Genomic DNA, 19,100 nt, shown 5'->3' on the forward strand with positions numbered 1-19,100 from the left:
AACAAGGTGCTGGAAGCATTCTTTAGAAATGTTGGGCCATATTGATAGGATAGCATTACACCACCAGCAGCACCACCAGCCTGCACAGTGGTAACAAGGCATGACGGATCCATGTTCTCATTCTGTTTACGCCAAATTCTGACTATCATCTGCATGTCTCAACAGAAATTGAGACTCATCCAACAAGGCAACATTTTTCCAGTCTTCAACTGTCCAATTTTGGTGAGCTCGTGCAAATTGTAGCCTCATTTCCCTATTTTTAGTGGAGATGAGTGGTACCCGGTGGGGTCTTCTGCTGGTGGAGCCCAGCCGCCTCAAGGTTGTGCGTGTTGTGGCTTCACAAATGCTTTGCACCTCGGTGGTAACGAGTGGTCATTTGAGTGAAAGTTGATCTATCAGCTGGAATCAGTCGGCCCATTCTCCTCTGACCTCTAACATCATCGAGGCATTTTCGCCCCCCAGGACTGCCGCATACTGGATGTTTTTCCTTTTTCAGACCGTTCTTTGTAATCCCTAGAAATGGTTGTGCGTGAAAATCCCAGTAACTGAGCGGATTGTGAAATACTCAGACCAGCCCGTCTGGCACCAACAACCATGCCTCGCTCAAAGTTGCTTAGATCACCTTTCTTTCCCATTCTGACATTCAGTTTGGAGTTCAGGAGATTGTCTAGACCTGGACAACACCCCTAAATGCATTGAAGCAGCTGCCATGTGATTGGTTGATTGATAAGATAATTGCATTAGCGAGAAATTTAACTGGTGTTTCTAATAATCTTTTAGGTGAGTGTATGTTTGCGATTATTTAGAAAACGTTAACCGTTACATGTTTTTACACCGTTTGTCCACCAGAGAGCACTGACAGTTAGTTTTACACTGTACAATGTCTTGCTCATAACATTGTGTGCTATTTACATCTCAGGAACCTTAACAAATGTTTGTTTATGCAAAAAAAAAAAAACTAAGTATCTTCTCAAAAGTCCATTATTGGTGTGGCTATACTTGGAGCATGTGCGGTTACTGGCGCATTAAGCCAACCATCATTTAAGAAAAAGTAAGTGGCTGTAATGACTGTTCAGTACCGAGCAAATTGAAATGGTGAATGCAGTTGCAATGTGTTTGAATTTAATGGTACTTTATAGGAAATTAATATATAAAGTTTAGGAAAAATACTTTTTGTTCTCAAAAGTATTACTACTACTTCTTTAGTGTGTTTTCACAATCAAGTTTATTGGCCCCTCATTGGTCCCTTTTTTAAGAATATGACTTTTTACTATAACAGTTTTGTCCTACATATTTTTTCTTAAAATTACCGTTTTAATCAGAAATTACCTAAGTACATGGATCTACTCAAGTACTTCACCTTTAAGATACATGTACTTTAAGTATTTCCTTCATAAACTTGATATTTCCCTAAATTTTAGATGGATATACTGTATTGTTCTTTTCACTCCACTGCAATCATCTGGAAGCTGCGGTTATTAATTACAGTACTTTGCTGGTTAAGATTTCATAAAGATAGGGGTGATCTTTCGCCCAGTAATGGAGTATAGTGGCACTTTCTAAGGTGAAAAAAAAAATCACAAATAGTGGCCGGTTACCACAATTGGTAGAGCGGGCGCACATATGTAGAGGTTTATTCCTCGACGCAGAAGGTCCAGGGTTCGAGTCCGCCCTGTGACGGTTTTCCTGCATGTCTTCCCCCCTCTCTCTCCCCTTTCATATCTCAGATTTCCTATCTAATAAAGGCAGAAATTGCATCCAGGGTCGTCTAGCAGCTGTCCGTTGGCTTGCGAGCTGGAAATACCAAATTCTGGTCAGGCCAATCACATTGTTTATGGAGTCGGTGGGCGGGCTTAACATAATGACGGCAGAGTTGCGACGGTTCCGCGTGAATTCTCTGCTACTTGAAAACAAAGATGATGGCTGTTGCTGCTGGCGAACAGCGGTCTTTCTAATCGGTTTTGGCCGCGACTCTGGAAGACTTGGAGTTAAGCTTTTCTTTGAGAAAAGAACAAAGAACGACACTGAAGTCATTCTTAAAAAAGGAAGATGTGTTCGGAGTTTTTCCGACCAGATACAGCAAAAGTTTAATCTATCAGCTAGCGTTGCTCTGGTTGACTATTACAGCAGAGGGAACGTGAAAGACAACCGTTTATCCCGCCCCTCGGATTGAGCCCTGCCAATGGTGAGTAGATGTTGAATCTGCCTTGTCAGGCTAATTTTTTTGCTCATATCTGATTTTTTTTTTATGACAGTATAAACAGCCCAAGTCAGATCTGATCTTTTCCAGTTCTGATTTGGGCCACTTTCATATGTGGTCCAAATCCATTACAGGTCGGATATTTCAAAAACATGACCTGAGTCTGGACAGTCGGATCGGAATTCATGCGACTTTGACATCACTTTAGAGTGACCATCATTACAATTCTGCGCCGGAGAACAGCACGTCCCCAGGAACACCCAGAGATGGGAAGTAACGAAGTACAAATACTTCGTTACTGTACTCAAGTAGATTTTTCAGATATTTTTACTTAACTATATTTTTTTGTGGCGATTTTTTACTTTTACTCCTTACATTTTAACATGAATATCGGTACTTTCTACTCCTTACATTTTACAAAATTGGCTCGTTACTTTAGTTTTGTACAAGAGGTCGTCGTGTCGGAGAATAGCACAGACACACGGAGCAAAAAGAAAAAGAGACTAGCTGTCCAGAGGATAATCAGTTGAGATTGTGTGTGTGTGTGTGTGTCCTTAAGAACTGTAAGTCGTATAACTTATGTTGTCAGTTCATTTAAGCCTGTTGTTGTATTGGTCTATAGCTCTTGCAAATTTAAAGTAAGTTAGCTAGTGATTTTGTTGTTTGTGTTCTTCACCTGTTACCTAGGTTGCACGTTGCTTGATTTCGATAAAGCATCAAAAGAGAGAAGTTGTCTCCGGCCGTGTTTTAACAGACACACCTGGGGCGAAGTTGGAAACCAGAATCAGCTTTAAATACAGTCCAAATGTAGTCCTTACTAACAAGTTTCAAATAATTTCACTGGAGTTACCGTGATTTTCGCATCATCAATACCACATTCAATCTAATTGGATGGGAATATACTGTACGTTGCACTTGACGCACCACTACAAGACGACTCGACAGATTCAGCGGCATTCTGCATTCATTCACGGCAAATCATTGCGGCTTGATGGTGGTAACGTTAGCACATAGTAGTATGGATGGCGACATGATTGAAAATGAAGAAATCAGCAGACAAGCAGCAAGACATCCTTGACCTTATCTGAGAGAGATGTTTGAGATAGTAGGCATCAAGAATGACTCCTGGCCAATGTGCTGCGCAACTCTTAAAGTATGGGGAACTTCTTAATTAATGTCCGTTTAGTAATTCATATTTTATCCTTTATTTTCTTTCCAGAAGCCATATTTGAGCACACACACACATACATGTAGATTCCTTTAAATGTTAAGGGGAAGATTAAAAAAAGAGAAACTGGATCTGTGAATTCTCACAGAATCACAACTGAATTCATAAATAGCTACTCAGTCAGAATCTTATTAACCTGGAGTCCCAGTCTCTGTCACAATAATCATACATGTGATGTTTTAGGTCTATTGGCAGACATCCATTTAAAATGTAGGCAATGGCATATAAAGAGCCTTTTTTCCATGTCCACTGAAGTTTCTCAGCTTGCACTCTAGTAACATTTGTGTGGTCCAGGTAGCTTTGCATAAAAAATGGTTGTCATTCGCAAAGCTACTTTTACTTTTATACTTTAAGTAAATTTCCACGCCTGTACTTTGTTACTTTTACTTGAGTAAATAAGTTAAATCAGTACTTCTACTTTTACCAGAGTATTTTTTAACACAAGTATCTGTACTTCTACTTGAGTACGGGAAGTGAGTACTTTTGCCATCTCTGGGAACACCGCCAGGCTTTGATGCAAACATGGGCATAGCGGCCGACCATAGACTTTAAAGGACCGTCGGCAGAAAAGGCAGTCGGACTGATCAGTCGGCTCCCGTCTCTCAAAAAAGTGCCTCGGAACACACCGAAGCGACGCCGACTTGAGCGTATGTTCTGCGCCTGCGGTGCTAATCCGTATTGTTGCCCAAAAAATGAAAACCGGAAATGACGGAACATCTCTCTAGACCTCGTAAACACAGAGCACGCTGTCGTCAGTCATTGTTTTCATCAGAGAGTGTTGATAGTAGTCAAGAAGGATCGTTGTTGTCATTACTCGCTGAACGGAAGAAAATACCATGGCTAGTAATAAGAAGATACTGGTGTTGTCAGCTCTCGGGCTTCTTCTTGTGGAAGAAGCACTGATTCGCTAGTCAAGGGCTAGCACTCCACCAATCAGATTGGTCATTGAGTCTGACTGCCCACTGGCCGATTCAACAAGTCAAATCGGCCAAAATGGATGACTCCTCAGATCTCTGCAGGGTAAATCCAGACAGCTAGCTAGACTATCTGTCCAATCTGAGTTTTCTGTTACACGACTAAAACTACTTTTGAGCGTACACATGTTCCACCAAAACAAGTTCCTTCCTGTAGCTATTTTGCAGAGGCACCGTGGCTCCGTCCGGCGCTTAGCACTGCCCAAGATGATTGTGATTGGTTTAAAGAAATGCCAAAAAACCAGAGCACGTTTTTCTCCCATCCTGGAATGCTGTGTGGACTAGCCAGACCTTCCTCCACAGCGCTGTGGAGGACGGTCTAGACATGTGAGACTACCAACATTCTAACTTTTTTATTACACTTGTATTATTTTTCTACCTTTTATCAAATGAGAATATCACTAATCCTGCACTGAGAAGTGGAATAAGCTAACAGTGTGATGCTGTGAGTCTGGATGATGGATGGATGGATGGTGGGTGGGGGTGGGGGCATGGCTTTGAAGGGAGCAGTTGTCCAGCAGCAGTTAGTCTGTGTCGGCGCCAGTCCAACAGGGAGACGCACAGATAGGCTTTGGGTAAGCAGTAGATGACTATTTAACATTTTATCATTTCATTCTTGCATGTTTATGTCATGTAGCTGATCTAATGACACTGATTTAGATAATGGCTCTGAACTGAGCACATTAATCCACACTACTGATCCATACAAAAAAATGTGTTTTCTTACTGTCAGACAGATGATGTTGTAGTTGGTGTTCATGGTGAATTTGCTGCTGTGCGAGGTGATAGTTTAAACACTAGAGTTCAGTCTTCTTGCACATTTTCTATTTTATTTTACAGTAAGGTTTCCCGAAAAGTCTCTGTCTCATCAAACTACAATAGAAAAATGTATTTTAAAATTCGAAAGTACAGTTTATTGTCAGTGCTTTTAATCAGAAAATAATAAGTGTGGCTTTCTAAATATCAACAAATCCCATGGAAAGACCAAAACAAAGAAATAGATGTATCCTACTAACAATCACTATGTGTGTATCCAAAGCCTAAAATATATCTTATTCTTCTGTAGCGTAGAGCTCCACAGACCTTTTCCCCTTTTTGACTGGCAGGTGATACTCATAACATTAACGACGGAACTTTGCTTTGTTCATTTATTATGCGCAGAGACTGGTAATTAGGACCAACTTAGTTCCTTTTTTTCTTTCCCTTTTGCTTTTGATTAGTTCTTTTTGTGGAAAATGTTCAAACTCTGCGATGATTGCTCAGGGTTTTTTAGTCCATGGTGTACGGATACAGTCCAGCCTGCTCGATGAAAGCTAATGCTGTTCACAGTGTCTGATTAGAGTTTTTAATCTTGGTTGGGTTGTCAGGTGTAGTTTCATTAATGCCGGAGAAGATGAGATTATCTCGCATATTTGAGTTTGCTGGTCCAAGATGCCGATGGTCTCTTTCATGATTTAGTTTTTTCTAGTGACGTTTTCAATCTGTTCGGTTCGAGTTTAACAGATGACCGATGAGTCGTTTTGGATGGATGTGATGTGCTTGTGGGCAAATTCTAAGCTTAGCTCTTTAATTTCTTGATGAACAATCAAGTTTCTTGTTAATGCTGGACAGCACACTAACCCATTCTCTGTGGTCTGCAGGTCGTCTGTGTCCGTCGATGAATGTCGTTTTGTCTTTTTACAAGATTTGTTGGATGTACTGCTGCCACTGTTGTCTTGTTAATCTCTCTTCAACCTATTTTGCTCTTTGGGGAGCATAGGTCATTCATGAACTTTCTCCAGCTGGTTCAGTGTTGGGCAGTCTTCTCTCTGCCTTCTTCCAGGATGATGTTGTTTTTTTGAGTTCTGCCTCCACAGACCTTCTCCAGCTGTTGCTGGGTCTTACTGGCTTTCTTTCCCCTTGTGGGTTCCAGGTTAGGGCCTGTCTGGTCGTGCTTGAGGGAGGTTTCCTCAGGGTATTGTCTTGTTAATAGCAGTAGTGATTGATAAAGTCTTCCAAGTCCAATGTATCTTCCACTGTGAGTGAGGGTTATACGTATCTCCGTCATAGCAGATAAGTCCTACTGTTTTTGTTTTAATCGATGGGATTTGCTTGTATGTAATGTCTGAGCTAGTACGGCTGCCTTCAGGGTGGAAACAGGGTGCCATCGACCTCTGTGCCTATTCATTTTGAAAGAGCAACGGCCAATGGAGCAACTCCAACACTTGACCAATCAATGGTAACTAACTTCATCACTGGCTCAGTCAGGGACAGACTGTCCCGTTTCTAGGGCTGGCCCAGCTTTGCTGCGGACGAGCCAAAAAAACACACCAATGAGCAGTGTTGGGAAGGGTTAGGGTAGAAGTGCTAATAACTGTATGTTACTACAGTTTTCACCGCTGTTAATGCATGGAGCAGCCATGTTGGATTTTGAGCTCGGGGTAGTCGGTGGTGGTCCGAGTTCCGAGCTCGGAATTCCGGTCAGGGGGCGCGTTTCCAACTTTGACCTCGGAAAATTTCGACTTCCGAGTACAAATGGAACGCACTATTATTACATTTAATTACTTTGTGGTTACTTTTCTAAATTTCTAATGAATGTCTTGAACTGTTAACCTTTTAAACTCCTTCATCACTGGATGATATTAATTTAATTTTGAAGAGTGGGCCAGTGAACAGTCAGCACCTCTTTCCAATATGAGTTCATTCCGGAAGAACGTTAGCTGTACATTTGGTCAACGGGTTCAGAAGTGGCAGTGGGGCTTGGCTGTGCAAAAGATGTCTTTAGCTAGCTAGCTAGAATAGCTAACTTCTTATGAAAGGCCATTAAATACTGGATATGCACAAAGCAAAATATGGTGTTGAAATACGTCTTCAATACATATTAGAAGCCCGGTGAGTCACACAGAAGGTAGGCATGTCTTCCCTACTTTATTTAATAGGACTGCTAGCAGTTACTGTAAGCTAACTTAACTCCCATACCTGCAGCTGTTTCCTGAGGTTGGACATTGGATTCGACATTTCGACGTTGATAGCATTTTGACCGCTGGCAAACATTCTTTGCATTGCACGGATATGTTTAAACCTGTTAGATTTTTGTATGAAATGTTTTTTTCATATTTCCAGCACTGGAACGGTTTTTATCTGTAGTCATAGAGACAACTCTCAGACATCTTGAGAGGCAGTTTAACTGTCAGACGGGCGGTGTGCAAAATTCAAACAGGAGAACCAATCCAAAGCATCAGAATAGCAACACACTTTACTAAACGGCTTTGGCTGGAAACAAAGCAAAATAAGACATTGTACTTTAAAGGACACAATTGTACACAATATAATCATGAACATTTTCATAGGTAACTAATTTAATTGCACGTTTTCCCAGTAACTGTAACAATCTGTAGCATAATGAGGGTCCCTGTATACGAGAACGCGACTGTCTTTATAATCTATCTTTTTAATAAAGATAGATTTATTATTAAAAAAAGTCTGTACACTTACAAAGTTCTCAATGCTTCGGTTAACATTTAGGGACCCTCATTATGCTACCGTTGAAGTGTGGTGATATTTTGAGCCTTTTTAGTGGTATGAATAGCGATTTGTTTTTACTTTCCCTGTGCCCCGAATACTAGCGTTGTAAGCTAATCAGCGGCCCGCGCTAGCTTGTTTCAAGCTACAAACACATTCGATTAGCATGAAAACATGTCCCAGAGAGCGATTGAGTGGGTACACATCTGTTATTAACCCCTAGGCTCGTTTTGTGCCGGAATTGTCCTTTAATATAGCAGCAAACTAATATTTGCTCTGTAAAGTAGTGTAGTAATCGCTTCCTGAGCAGAGAAGTCACACTCCCTCTGAGTGTTGTAATCCGAGCGTCTCTGTTCTTTGTTTTGTTTCTTGAGAAATGGTCTGTGAGAGCCGTGAGGTGTGAGGCAATCCCAGCCCACTGTTTCTTTCAGTATTTCGAGTACAGACCCTTTAAGACATGTCAGCATGAACCAAAGTGGTGGACTGCCTTAGCAACTAAAGTGTAAAGATTTACATCTTCAGTGACCGAGAGTCACCAACAGGGTAGAGTCATCAGAAAGTATAGTTTTTTGTCTTTTCATGGGATTTGCCGACAGTAAGGAAAATGCAAAATAACTGCAGAATTTTCTGACACTGATCTCTTGTGCTGTCTGTTGTGTGGGGCATCTGATCTCAGAGTGTCCTCCAGTGTGACCATGCTCTCCACAGCAGTCACCTTATCAACCATGGATCCTTCGTCCCAGGATGTGGAGGACACTGAAGCCTCCAAACCGCTGCACCCTCTGCAGGATGGGGAGTCCCCTGGCTGTCAGGGCGGTCCGGCTCCATCCTGCTGGCTGCTCTACTCTAAGCCCATCATGGCCATTGTTGTTGGCACACTGCTGTTTGGTTCGGGCACAGCCCTGTCCCTGCTCTACTTCACCCAGGTGGGCCATGTCCCCTACCTGCTTGGACCACTGTTCCTCTCTGTGGGTCTGATGTTCCTGGTCACCGGCCTGGTCTGGATCCCCGTGCTAAAAGAGTCTGGAGCACAAGCCACTCACCAAGGTCAACCATGATAACGGCTCCAAGTGGAGCACAAAGACCCAGGAACTATCTGCTTTGAAAGCACAGAGCAGTACGTACAAAAGTGTGGGGTCACACTGTGGGAGTGTGGGCGCTCAACCCGAACCAGGGACTAAAAGTTTTTTGAGCATTCTTAATTTGCATCTGTCTAGCCTGATAATTTGACTGAATTACCATTTTGTTTCACTTCATCATTCAGTCTCACACCGGGCTCATGTCAAGCTGTTTTCTGTTTGGTGGGATAATCAGTTGGTTTATTTACCTAAGAAAGAATAGAAAAAAAATTCTACTCAATAACATGTAATACTTTCATTTATCTGAGAAATGGTTTTCAATGAAAATTAACTCTGCTCATTGTCAGGAATACACATTCTGGTAAAAAAATGATTTGATCCAATTGATGTATTGGCCTAAAAGTAGTCATAATTGAATATATTAGTCTAAAAATAGTTATTCCATTATTCCTAGTTCCCAGAGATCTTTACGTCTTTACGTTAGAAATCATTGCATCTTAACAAGTTAAAAACTGGTGTCCTAAAGACATTATCGTGATTTTTCAGAATTTGGAGCAACCAGTTTTTTTTGTGATTTCTAGGACCCCGACTTTTTTTTTTCTTTTGTTGTACTTCTACAGTATGTTATATCATAGCCCTGTATTACTGCCCTTCACTTCTTTATCTATTCAACTTAAATAAACAATTCCCTCCCACTTCAAACTTCTCCTGTCATTTTTATTATTGATTTGACAATACAGTGTTAGAAAACATGCTACAAAATGTGACTACATTAAGTGTTTAGGGTTAGTAGACCAGTAGGAAATGATGTTATTCATCACATAAGTGCATAATATTGAAGTACATACCAAAGTTTATTAGCTGTAGAGTGGTGAATCTGACGTGGGCCCAGCACAGAGAGACGTACATATAAAGGCCATGACCTTCTGCGTTCATTTTCTCAATTTTATATGACATGTCACACAGCCACAGGCCGTCCTATACGGGTCCTTTTCTGCTGCCCATCTGTCTCATCGTATCCTTGTGGATTGTTGCTCTCTGTTATTTATTTATTTGTCATCTTCTCCATAATCCTTTCTGCTCGTTGTGGCTGCTAGTGGGCTACAGTATGTAAATCCTTTAGAACAGGATTACTGAGGCGGAGAAATGCTACTGGACACATCCATCTCTGATTGTTCTGAGATCAACATGGCCGCTTGTTTCAGACCTCCCTAAGCCCCCTCCCCCCCTCCCACACACACACACACACACACACACACACACACACACACACACACACACACACACACACACACACACACACACACACACACACACTTCAGCTTTGTTCTGTGGCTCCAGGCCAAAGGCCAGCGGATGAACTGATCTAACCTCCAGCCCGTCCATCTGTCTGTGTGCAGTATGCAAATACAACAGAAATGATCCCGCTCTGTTTGTCAATACATGACACTGATGCAAACATGTATATAAGTCTGTAAATGAAGTTTTTGGACATTGATTCAACAGTGCAGTACGGGCTTTTTCACTCACTGCAGGTGCTCCATACAACACCATTAACCTGCACCACTAATGCTTATCAGACGATTATGACTCTAAATACACATAACATTCTATTCCACAAAAAAGATGAGTTATATTCAATTCTATTCTATTCAACTTAATAATAATACAAATAACAATTTGTACTTTATTAATTCCGCTAAGGAAATTACAATGTTTTCACTCTGTTGTTGGAATACATATTACATACTGTATCTAAATACTCAGTACCTATACATGCACTAATGGAGAGATGTCAGAGTGAGGGGGCTGCAGCTGTCAATGGACAGGCGGGGTTTGGGGTTCAGTGCCTTGCTCAAGAGCATCTTGGCAGTGCCCAGGAGGTGAACTGGCACCCCTCCAGCTACCAGTCCACCACCATACTTTGGTCTGTACAGGGACTTGAGTTTTAGTGTAATGAAATGCAGTTTAGCATGCTCATTATTGCCAATTCAACCCCTTCAGGCGGATTCAGGAGAGTAACTAATTACTTTCAGCAGTGAGTAATTTAGTAAAGTAAGGCATTACTTTAAAAAAGTAACTAGTAATGTGTAATCCATTACTTTTTTGAGTAACTACCCCAACACTGCATAACACTCACAGGGCCTTTGTCTGCACTGAGTAGGCTTCTTTTATTTTTGATAATGTTACATAATCTACTCAAGTAACATTTGAAATGCAGGACAAGTATTTTTTTACAGTGTAGTAATGCTAGTAGTAGTAGTAGTAGTAAGTACAAACTCCACCACAAGTAAAAAATAAAATAAGTAATATGTACATATATTATAATGGATGATGTGATTGATGATAGCATTTAAAAAAAATAATCTATATAGCACATCAAATATTCAAGTTGTGTTTGCAAAGAGAGATCAAGAATGATTGTAAAGGATTATAAATGTATTTATTTACAGTCATTTACAACAGCTTACACACGTTACGTGTGTGTACGTACGTCTCCTTTTTTTTTTTTAAAACTCTACACGCAATTCCCAAAACTGCACACAGAACATGCAAAGTGCCTCACATCTCCTTCAAAATGAAATACTGCATTCAAAATGCCATAAACACATCTCAAAATGAAGCATTTGCATCAAATGGCAAACACTTTTTTCATAATAGTACATTTTTGGATATACCATGTTTGTCTTTCTTAGTCTTATTTCTTCATTTCCATACAATGTTCTAGATGGAAAGTAATCTGCTGAGAAGGGTTGAGAAGTACACTGTAAACACCAATGCAATGTTGAAACAGAAAATACTTATTTGGCAAAATATTGCTGTCTTATGTGCGTGTGTGTCTGGGTTTTTTTTTATGAAGCAACATGCCAAAATTGCTTTTATGAAAAGTGCAAAACAAAGTCTGATTGATTGATTGATAATGCTGAAATAGTCATTAGAGAGTTGCATCAGAGAGGGAGAAGGAAGGCTCACCTTCCTTCTCTTCTTTGCCCTCGTTCTTTTTGAACTTTTCCTCATCGTCATCCCCTGTCTCTCCCTCCTACCTTGTGCTCTGTCTTTTGTTGTCACATCAAGATGTTGGGTCTGGGAACACACCATTGGCAGGACTCAATCCGCGGGGCGGGTTAAACGGTTGTCTTTCAAATTCTCTCTGCACACAACACAACCAAGCAGAGCAACGAAGAAGGTAGCGCAGCTAGTTGATAGATTAAACTTTTGCCGTAGCGAAACTCCGAACACATCTTCCTTTCTTAAGAATGACTTCAGTGCCGTTCTTTGTTCTTTCTCAAAGAAAATCTTAACTCCAAGTCTTCCAGAGTCGCGGCTAAAGCCGATTCGAAAGGACGCTGTTCGCCAGCAGCAGCAGCCATAAGCCCGCCCACCGACTCTATACACGATGTGATTGGCCTGACCAGAATTTGGTTTTTCCAGCTCACAAGCCAATGGAGAGTTGCTAGACGACGCTGGCTGCAAACTACATTTGCTGCCGCTAGGCCTATACTACAGTTTTTTTCCAATTGTTAAAACACAATTTTGCAAACTAGGGTGGTTTTATCAAAAATACTTAACACAATTCACAAAACCACACACCCAAACTGCTAAATACCTCATATATCCTGCAAAATGAAGCACTGCAACCAAAACTACATATAGCATTGTCAAAATCAAACTTTTGCACCAAATGGCACACACTTCATTCATATTACCAGATTTTTGTCTAACCAACTACACACTGTTGAGCATAAGCATACTAAAGATGTATGCATACTAAATAATTTTCTAGAATTTGAACTATTTTAGTATTACAAAAATAGTTCAAATTTTAGAAACATTTTTTTTTTTTTTCACCAAACAAGTCAGTGCAACATATGCACAGCAGATATATTTACATTGGTCTGAACAAAATATGCTCACAAAAAACAGTAAACTGAAAAAGAAAATTGCAGAAAAAATATATATATAAAAAAAGAGGCATCATAGTGCTTACTTCCTGATTGAAGTGGTAACAATGAACCATTGAGGTGTTTGGCCAGGTGGCATATATATTAGCCAATGAGCTCATGTAGTGTCATTTTGAATGGCAGTGTTTTGAAATGGCAAACATGTGACTTTATGTCAGATTGTTGTGTCTTATGGAGAGAACCGTGTTCAGTGCATTTCAAAAGTGCCATTTTGAATTGCAAAATGTGTGTAAAGCAGAGAATGTGTTTAGACTTTTGGAGACTTGACAAGAGGTTTTGCTCTCTGTGTGTCAGTTTAAATAATTGTGCTGTGCATGTCATTTTAGGGCATTAGCAATTGGAAAAAAAAACTGTAAAGAAGTGGTTGGTTAGTGATCAGTTAAGCAATCAGTGTTTGCATATGTGAGTGTGTGTGACCTGGTGAATACGTGTAGCATTTTGATTGGTTGTGTTTGGAAAAGGGAAGCAAATGACTTCCTGATGTTTGTGTTTTATGTAGAGAAGTGTGTGTAGTGTTTTGAAAAAAGTGCTTTATCTATCTAATAAAGTAGGACGCCTCTGTGTGTGTGTGTGTGTGTGTGTTTGTGTGTGTGTGTGTGTGTCTGCGTCTCTCTATGAAATATCTCATGAACTGTTCATCCAATCCACTTCAGACTTGCTTTCCTGGGTACCCAATGAACTTGGGGTTTGGCTTTTGGAGCAATTTGGACAGCATTGGATATTAAAAATAAAACTAAACGGCCGAACAATAAACTGCTGGTGTGGCATGCAAGCAGCCTGTTGACACGCTCTGGACAGCAGCGGGGGTGGGGGGGGGAGTGTGATAGAGCTGGTCAGATAGTCCAAGTTGACATGGATCCTAAGAGACAGACTGTGCCTCCTTGACCAGGGTAGAGGGGTTACGATAGACAGGTCCTCAGGGATGTGGACAACCAGGAAATTAAAGCCAGAGACGTGCTCCTCCTCTGCTCTATTGGGGGATAATCTGCAGTCTTCAGCTCCCCTAATGTCCACAATCAGCCCCTTATGAATATACTCTACTATTTATTCCAATCTTAGGGCTGCTGCTTCTTAGTTTATATATATATATATAAATGACCTTCCACTCGTATGTAACGATATTGATTTAACAATGTTTGACACTGTGCTGTACACTCATGGGAAAAACGCAACAGAGGTTGCTTTAAAATTAACAAATGTAATGCATAAGGTTGTTGAATGGCTACACAACTCATGTCTCACTGTGAATATTGAAAAGACGGTAACTATGTTTTTTAAAAATAGATGCAAACCACTGGTTTTAGGAAGTGGGAACGATTGAGCCCATGATAGTTTTTACTGTAAATTTGGTGCGACTTTGGTTGTAAAATTGTATATTCTGATGTTTTGTATTTCACTTGCGTTGAATATTTATTGTTTTACTGACCTGCCAAGGGACTACGGGCGGAAAATAGCATTTGTGCTACAACCTGGTACAATGCATCGCTCCTTGTTCTTATACAAGGTTAATGTTAACTTGTGCATTGTCCCTGTTTAAATAAAATAAATTATACAAATTATTAGGCCAGGGGTCTTCACATTTTTTTAAGCCAAGGACCCCTTAGCTAAAAGAGAAACGGAGCAGGGACCCTACATACATTGTATGACATTTAATTGCATATTAAACTGGGCCGGATGGATCACATATTATTTATACATCAAGTTTTAATGTCTTACCTGTAGTCAGCCTATTATCAATATTGTGTAAATTAAAAAAAAAATTTTTATCATAAAGGCTTTGCTAATAATGTGTTAGATCAGGGGTCTTCAACGTTTTTTAGGCCAAGGACCCCTTAGCTGAAAGAGAGACGGAGCAGGGACCCCCTACTACATATTATATGAAATTGAGATTCATAATAAACTGGGCCTACAATAACGTGTAGGACGGCCTAAAGCCTTTACACATAGCTTTTTTATGGAGCATACAATACTAAGGTATCACAATAATATTTATTGACATATTAATTATATACATATTATTCATACATCATGTTTTTATGTCAAACATACATGCAGCACAGTGAATCCTTAGGCCTAATTGTATCTGTGGATGGCTACCTTACCTAGCCTACAGGCCAATAGGCTTATCATAAATGGCGGATTTATCTTTGCTAATAATATGTTGGACTCATGTTTATGTATATATTTTCAGACATAACTTTCATTAAAAAAAAAAAAACATTTTAAAAAACAAGATTGATGAACAGTAAATTGCCTGGCTCAGCATCCTCTAGCCTACTGTATATTAGAGAAAAGAATAACTTCATCCGATGTTTAAAGTGAATAGAATAGCCTTGTCTAGCCTACTTACTGGAGTTCAACAACTACACATATCCTCTACAACCATACAATTTGGGCTGTTAGATTAAATTTACGCCCATGCTCTGGTTTAGTCTAGTCCAAGAAAAGGAAAAAAAAGCTTACCGGTGGCCAGGTAGAGTTTTCAGCCCCTCCTCCAGCGGGCACCCCGCCCCTCCAGGCTGGCGACCTGAGCAGGCTGAGCCTCCACCTGACTCACCTTACAGCCGCTCTGAAACTCAATGCCAGGGCACAGAGGCTCCAGCCTCCGGGGAATAACGCAGACCTCCGCGACTCTCATATGTGAGAGTATTATGTGCTGACATGGAAGCACCATACCGGGGCCTGGGCCGCTGTGTGGGCTGCTTCTGGCTCGCAGTAGCCTTTGACATTGTGGGACTGCTCGTTCTTCTCCTCGGGGTGTTTGTCAACGTGTTTTTCTACGACCTGCTCATCTACGCGGGAGCCATCGTCATCTTCCTCAGCCTCATCTGGTGGGTGTTCTGGTACTCCGGGAACATCGAGGTCCCCCCGGCGGAGCTGGAGGATGATGTCGGCTTATTGAAGAAGAACAAGGGCGCTTTGGGCGGCGTTGGCGGCGTGGTGCGGCGCCTCTCCAGCCGCGTGTCCAGTAGCATCAGGTCCTCGCTTCGTCGGAACGGAGGAGCGCCCGGCACGCGCGCGGCCCGCACGCAGATGTCAGCCAGAGGGCAGTCGGTGGCCCCGCAGACTGAGCAGGTGGCCGTCGCCATGGCGACGATGACCCCACAGGAGGATACCCTGTACCCTGCTGTCTTCTCAGTGGCGGGCTGTGACGTGGAAATGCTGCAAACGACAACAGAGACTTCACCTGCATAGTGCGGGCCGACAGGTGAGGCAGAGTAGGCCTATACACTATCAAATGACTCACAGCTCAGAATGCCTATATATACATCCTATATAGGCTATCCAACACGGTTTATATGCCTAGCATAGGCTATACAGTATTTATATGCATGGCCTACCTGTCTACAACCTGTTAATGATAACCTCATAGGCTACATAGTTTTACTATAACTGCCCAACCTATTTACATAAACTAGCCTACAGTTTATACATTTGACTATTACGCACTTGTCTACCACAGTATTATAGCATATTTATATCCCTACTGCAGCTAAGATTCCTAGATTCTAATTGGACTTTGTTCCCTTTATGTCATTGTTCTTTATGCCTAGGCTACATATTGTTTAATACATAGCTTATTTATAAGAGCACTGTTTGTGTTGAAACCTGAAACTTTGTTGCGCTACTAAAATGGGGATCGTGGGAATCGGTGACGTTTCAACTAAGAATTCTCATTTTAAGAGCCATATATTTAAACATTTGGCAATTCACCTTCCATGGTCTGCACCTGTAACAACGGCCAGGGCTGTAGCCAGGTCAAATTCATCAATGTGACCCCATCCAACTACTCGCCACAAAAAGGGACACTTTCCCATTTATCAACATTTTTTTTTAACCTTTTGTTTACTTTATCTGTGAAATAATATATTTCATATAAATCTTATGTCCCTTAGTGATGACCGAAAGGCTGTTTCAAAGGCCCCCTTCCCACTGCTATAACTTTAATGAAAAAAATACAAAAACCTTTTCATCTTATTTTTTATTTTACCCTATGTCAATGTCCCTATTTGTAGAATGTAAAATCCTCCGGTCATTAAAACCCATAATACCATGCAGAAATACCACAACGTCCTCAGTAAAAGCTTTGGTCCCCTTACACTTCTGTTTTTAAAAGCAAAAGTTTGCTTTGATATTTTTTCCCGCATTGGCAACACATGGTCTCCACACAATCTTATATGAATAAAGCTAAATCTGATCCAACAAAAGTGTATTATTGTTTAGTTTATTATTATTTATATCAGTGAAAGTGAATATCCAGAAATCAACAAATAGTGATAGTGTTGTGTTTGTGTGTTTGGTGTCGGATCAATAGGCCATACTATACAAACACAATCTAATGTATTTGGATTTGGATCTTTATTTATTACAATGTTGTAGAATACTGGAACCATAGAACTAACATGGGGTTTTTATAAACAAAATGTTTATTTCTATGACTGAAACTATGAACAAGATCTTGTTTTTATAAGGGCGTTCCCCTAGCTGAGTATCACAAAGTGACATGACATGGCATGACATTTTCTTTCAGCATAATGTAGTTTAAATGCGGAACTAAAAGCACCCGTGGCTGTAAAAAATCTTATCACTGGATAAATCATTAACCACACTGCTCACTAAAAGACAAGCCCTCCGTTTAAACAACATAGCAGGCTTAACTGAAACCTGAAGACTTTCTGATTGTTCAGTGGCTTCTCCACACATGCTTTAATAACGATAGATCATCCGTTTCCTCCTCCGCAGACCCTCGACCAGCCTGTCTACAGTGTCTTCAGCTGACTCCACTGGATCCTCAACTTTTTTACCATTTGTGTGTTTAATGAGACATTAGTAATACTTGATGATGATGTCTGGAAAATATATTGTTGAGTCTTTAACAAATACTTTATCAAAATGTATGGTTTTCTTATAGAGTTAGTTACAGTTATGTATGAATAGTGGTGGGAATCAGAGGGTACCTCACGATACCATACATGGCTCACCACATAGGCCAACACATTCTCACTCCCATCGCGTAAAAAATACGGACGCTTGGTCTAAAAGTCTCCTTTAGCGTCATATGTAAACGCGCTTTATCTAAACGTGCTTGGTCGGGACTATTGGCGTCACTGTTGACTCAGTTAGGTTAAGGTTAAGGTCGTGGGTGGGCTTACATTTCCATGAAATGCGGGACAACAACGGGACGGTTGGGTTAAGGAAAAGAACAACGGGATGGTTGGGTTTAGGAAAACAATAATGGGACGCGGGACAATAACGGGACGGTTGGGTTTAGTAAAAGAAGAACCGGATGGTTGGGTTTAGGAAACGTGACACGTGGGACACGATCCCTGGTCTCCTGGGTGAAAGTCCTGTGTTGTTGGACCCATCCACCACCCCAACCAACCTCCCTATGCGGATTTTCAGGCTTTCATACTACTCGCTACCGTAGTCGCTCTTAATGCTACGTCATCCTCAAACGGCGTGTAGCTGCTGCTCTCCCCGGTGCGTTCTACACACACGCTGATGGGCGCTTTTTCCGTCGTATCTGACGCCACTGCCCAAACGTCTGTATTTTACAAGTTCGGAGTGAGAACGGGTTGCATAGGCTTTATTTACCGGGCTTTTTGCTAATTGTTTGTTCCTTTTTAAGGTTTTTGTTGCTTATTTGGACGTTTTGCCGCTTTTTTCAACGTTTTTATCGCCTTTTTCGACAATTATTTGAGGTTTGTCACCTTTTTCAGGTTTTTTTGGGCAATTCTTTCACCGTTTTTTGTTGCCTTTTGAGTTATTTTGTCACTTTATTGCAGTTTTTGTCACTTTTTTTGAGTTTTTTTGGACAATTAGACATTTTTGTTGCCTTTTTTAGTCTCTATTTTTGAGTTTTTTTCCCAACGTTTTTGGTCTTACTTGGTTAAGTGCAGCTTTTCTTGCTTTATTCACTGCATGTCCAAACTGTGAAACATTTTCCACTCTGTAAATTAAAGAGAGCAACTCTGGGTCCAGACTGGAGTTAAACGTGGCTGTGGCATCTGATATTTCCCTGAAACTGATGGCCATCCCGTTGAAAACGTCTTCCTCTTCGGCTCATTAACTCTTGTTCAAGTTTCCCTTTGCCTTATTTTATTCATTAAAATATTGATATTTGGCGCCAGCATATCGATTCTCGTATCGCGCAAT

At 40.9% G+C, this 19,100-nt stretch overlaps 2 protein-coding genes across 2 annotated transcripts; both read left to right on the forward strand.

The window, feature by feature from the left end:
- Positions 1-4,885: 4,885 nt before the first annotated feature.
- LOC116045058 (phosphoinositide-interacting protein) lies at positions 4,886-9,351 on the forward strand. The gene is made up of 2 exons (XM_031292584.2): positions 4,886-4,977; positions 8,565-9,351. Exon 2 carries the CDS (start codon positions 8,599-8,601, stop codon positions 8,959-8,961), a length of 363 nt encoding a protein of 120 aa, XP_031148444.1. The 5' UTR covers positions 4,886-4,977; positions 8,565-8,598; the 3' UTR covers positions 8,962-9,351.
- A 5,995-nt stretch (positions 9,352-15,346) lies between these two features.
- si:dkeyp-72e1.6 (transmembrane protein 238-like) lies at positions 15,347-17,994 on the forward strand. The gene is made up of 2 exons (XM_031292582.2): positions 15,347-16,152; positions 17,688-17,994. The coding sequence occupies exon 1, from the start codon at positions 15,606-15,608 to the stop codon at positions 16,137-16,139; it is 534 nt and encodes a 177-aa protein (XP_031148442.1). The 5' UTR covers positions 15,347-15,605; the 3' UTR covers positions 16,140-16,152; positions 17,688-17,994.
- The last annotated feature ends 1,106 nt before the right edge of the window (positions 17,995-19,100 follow it).

This window comes from Sander lucioperca, chromosome 2, assembly GCF_008315115.2.
Source record: "Sander lucioperca isolate FBNREF2018 chromosome 2, SLUC_FBN_1.2, whole genome shotgun sequence".
Taxonomy (NCBI): Eukaryota; Metazoa; Chordata; class Actinopteri; order Perciformes; family Percidae; genus Sander; species Sander lucioperca.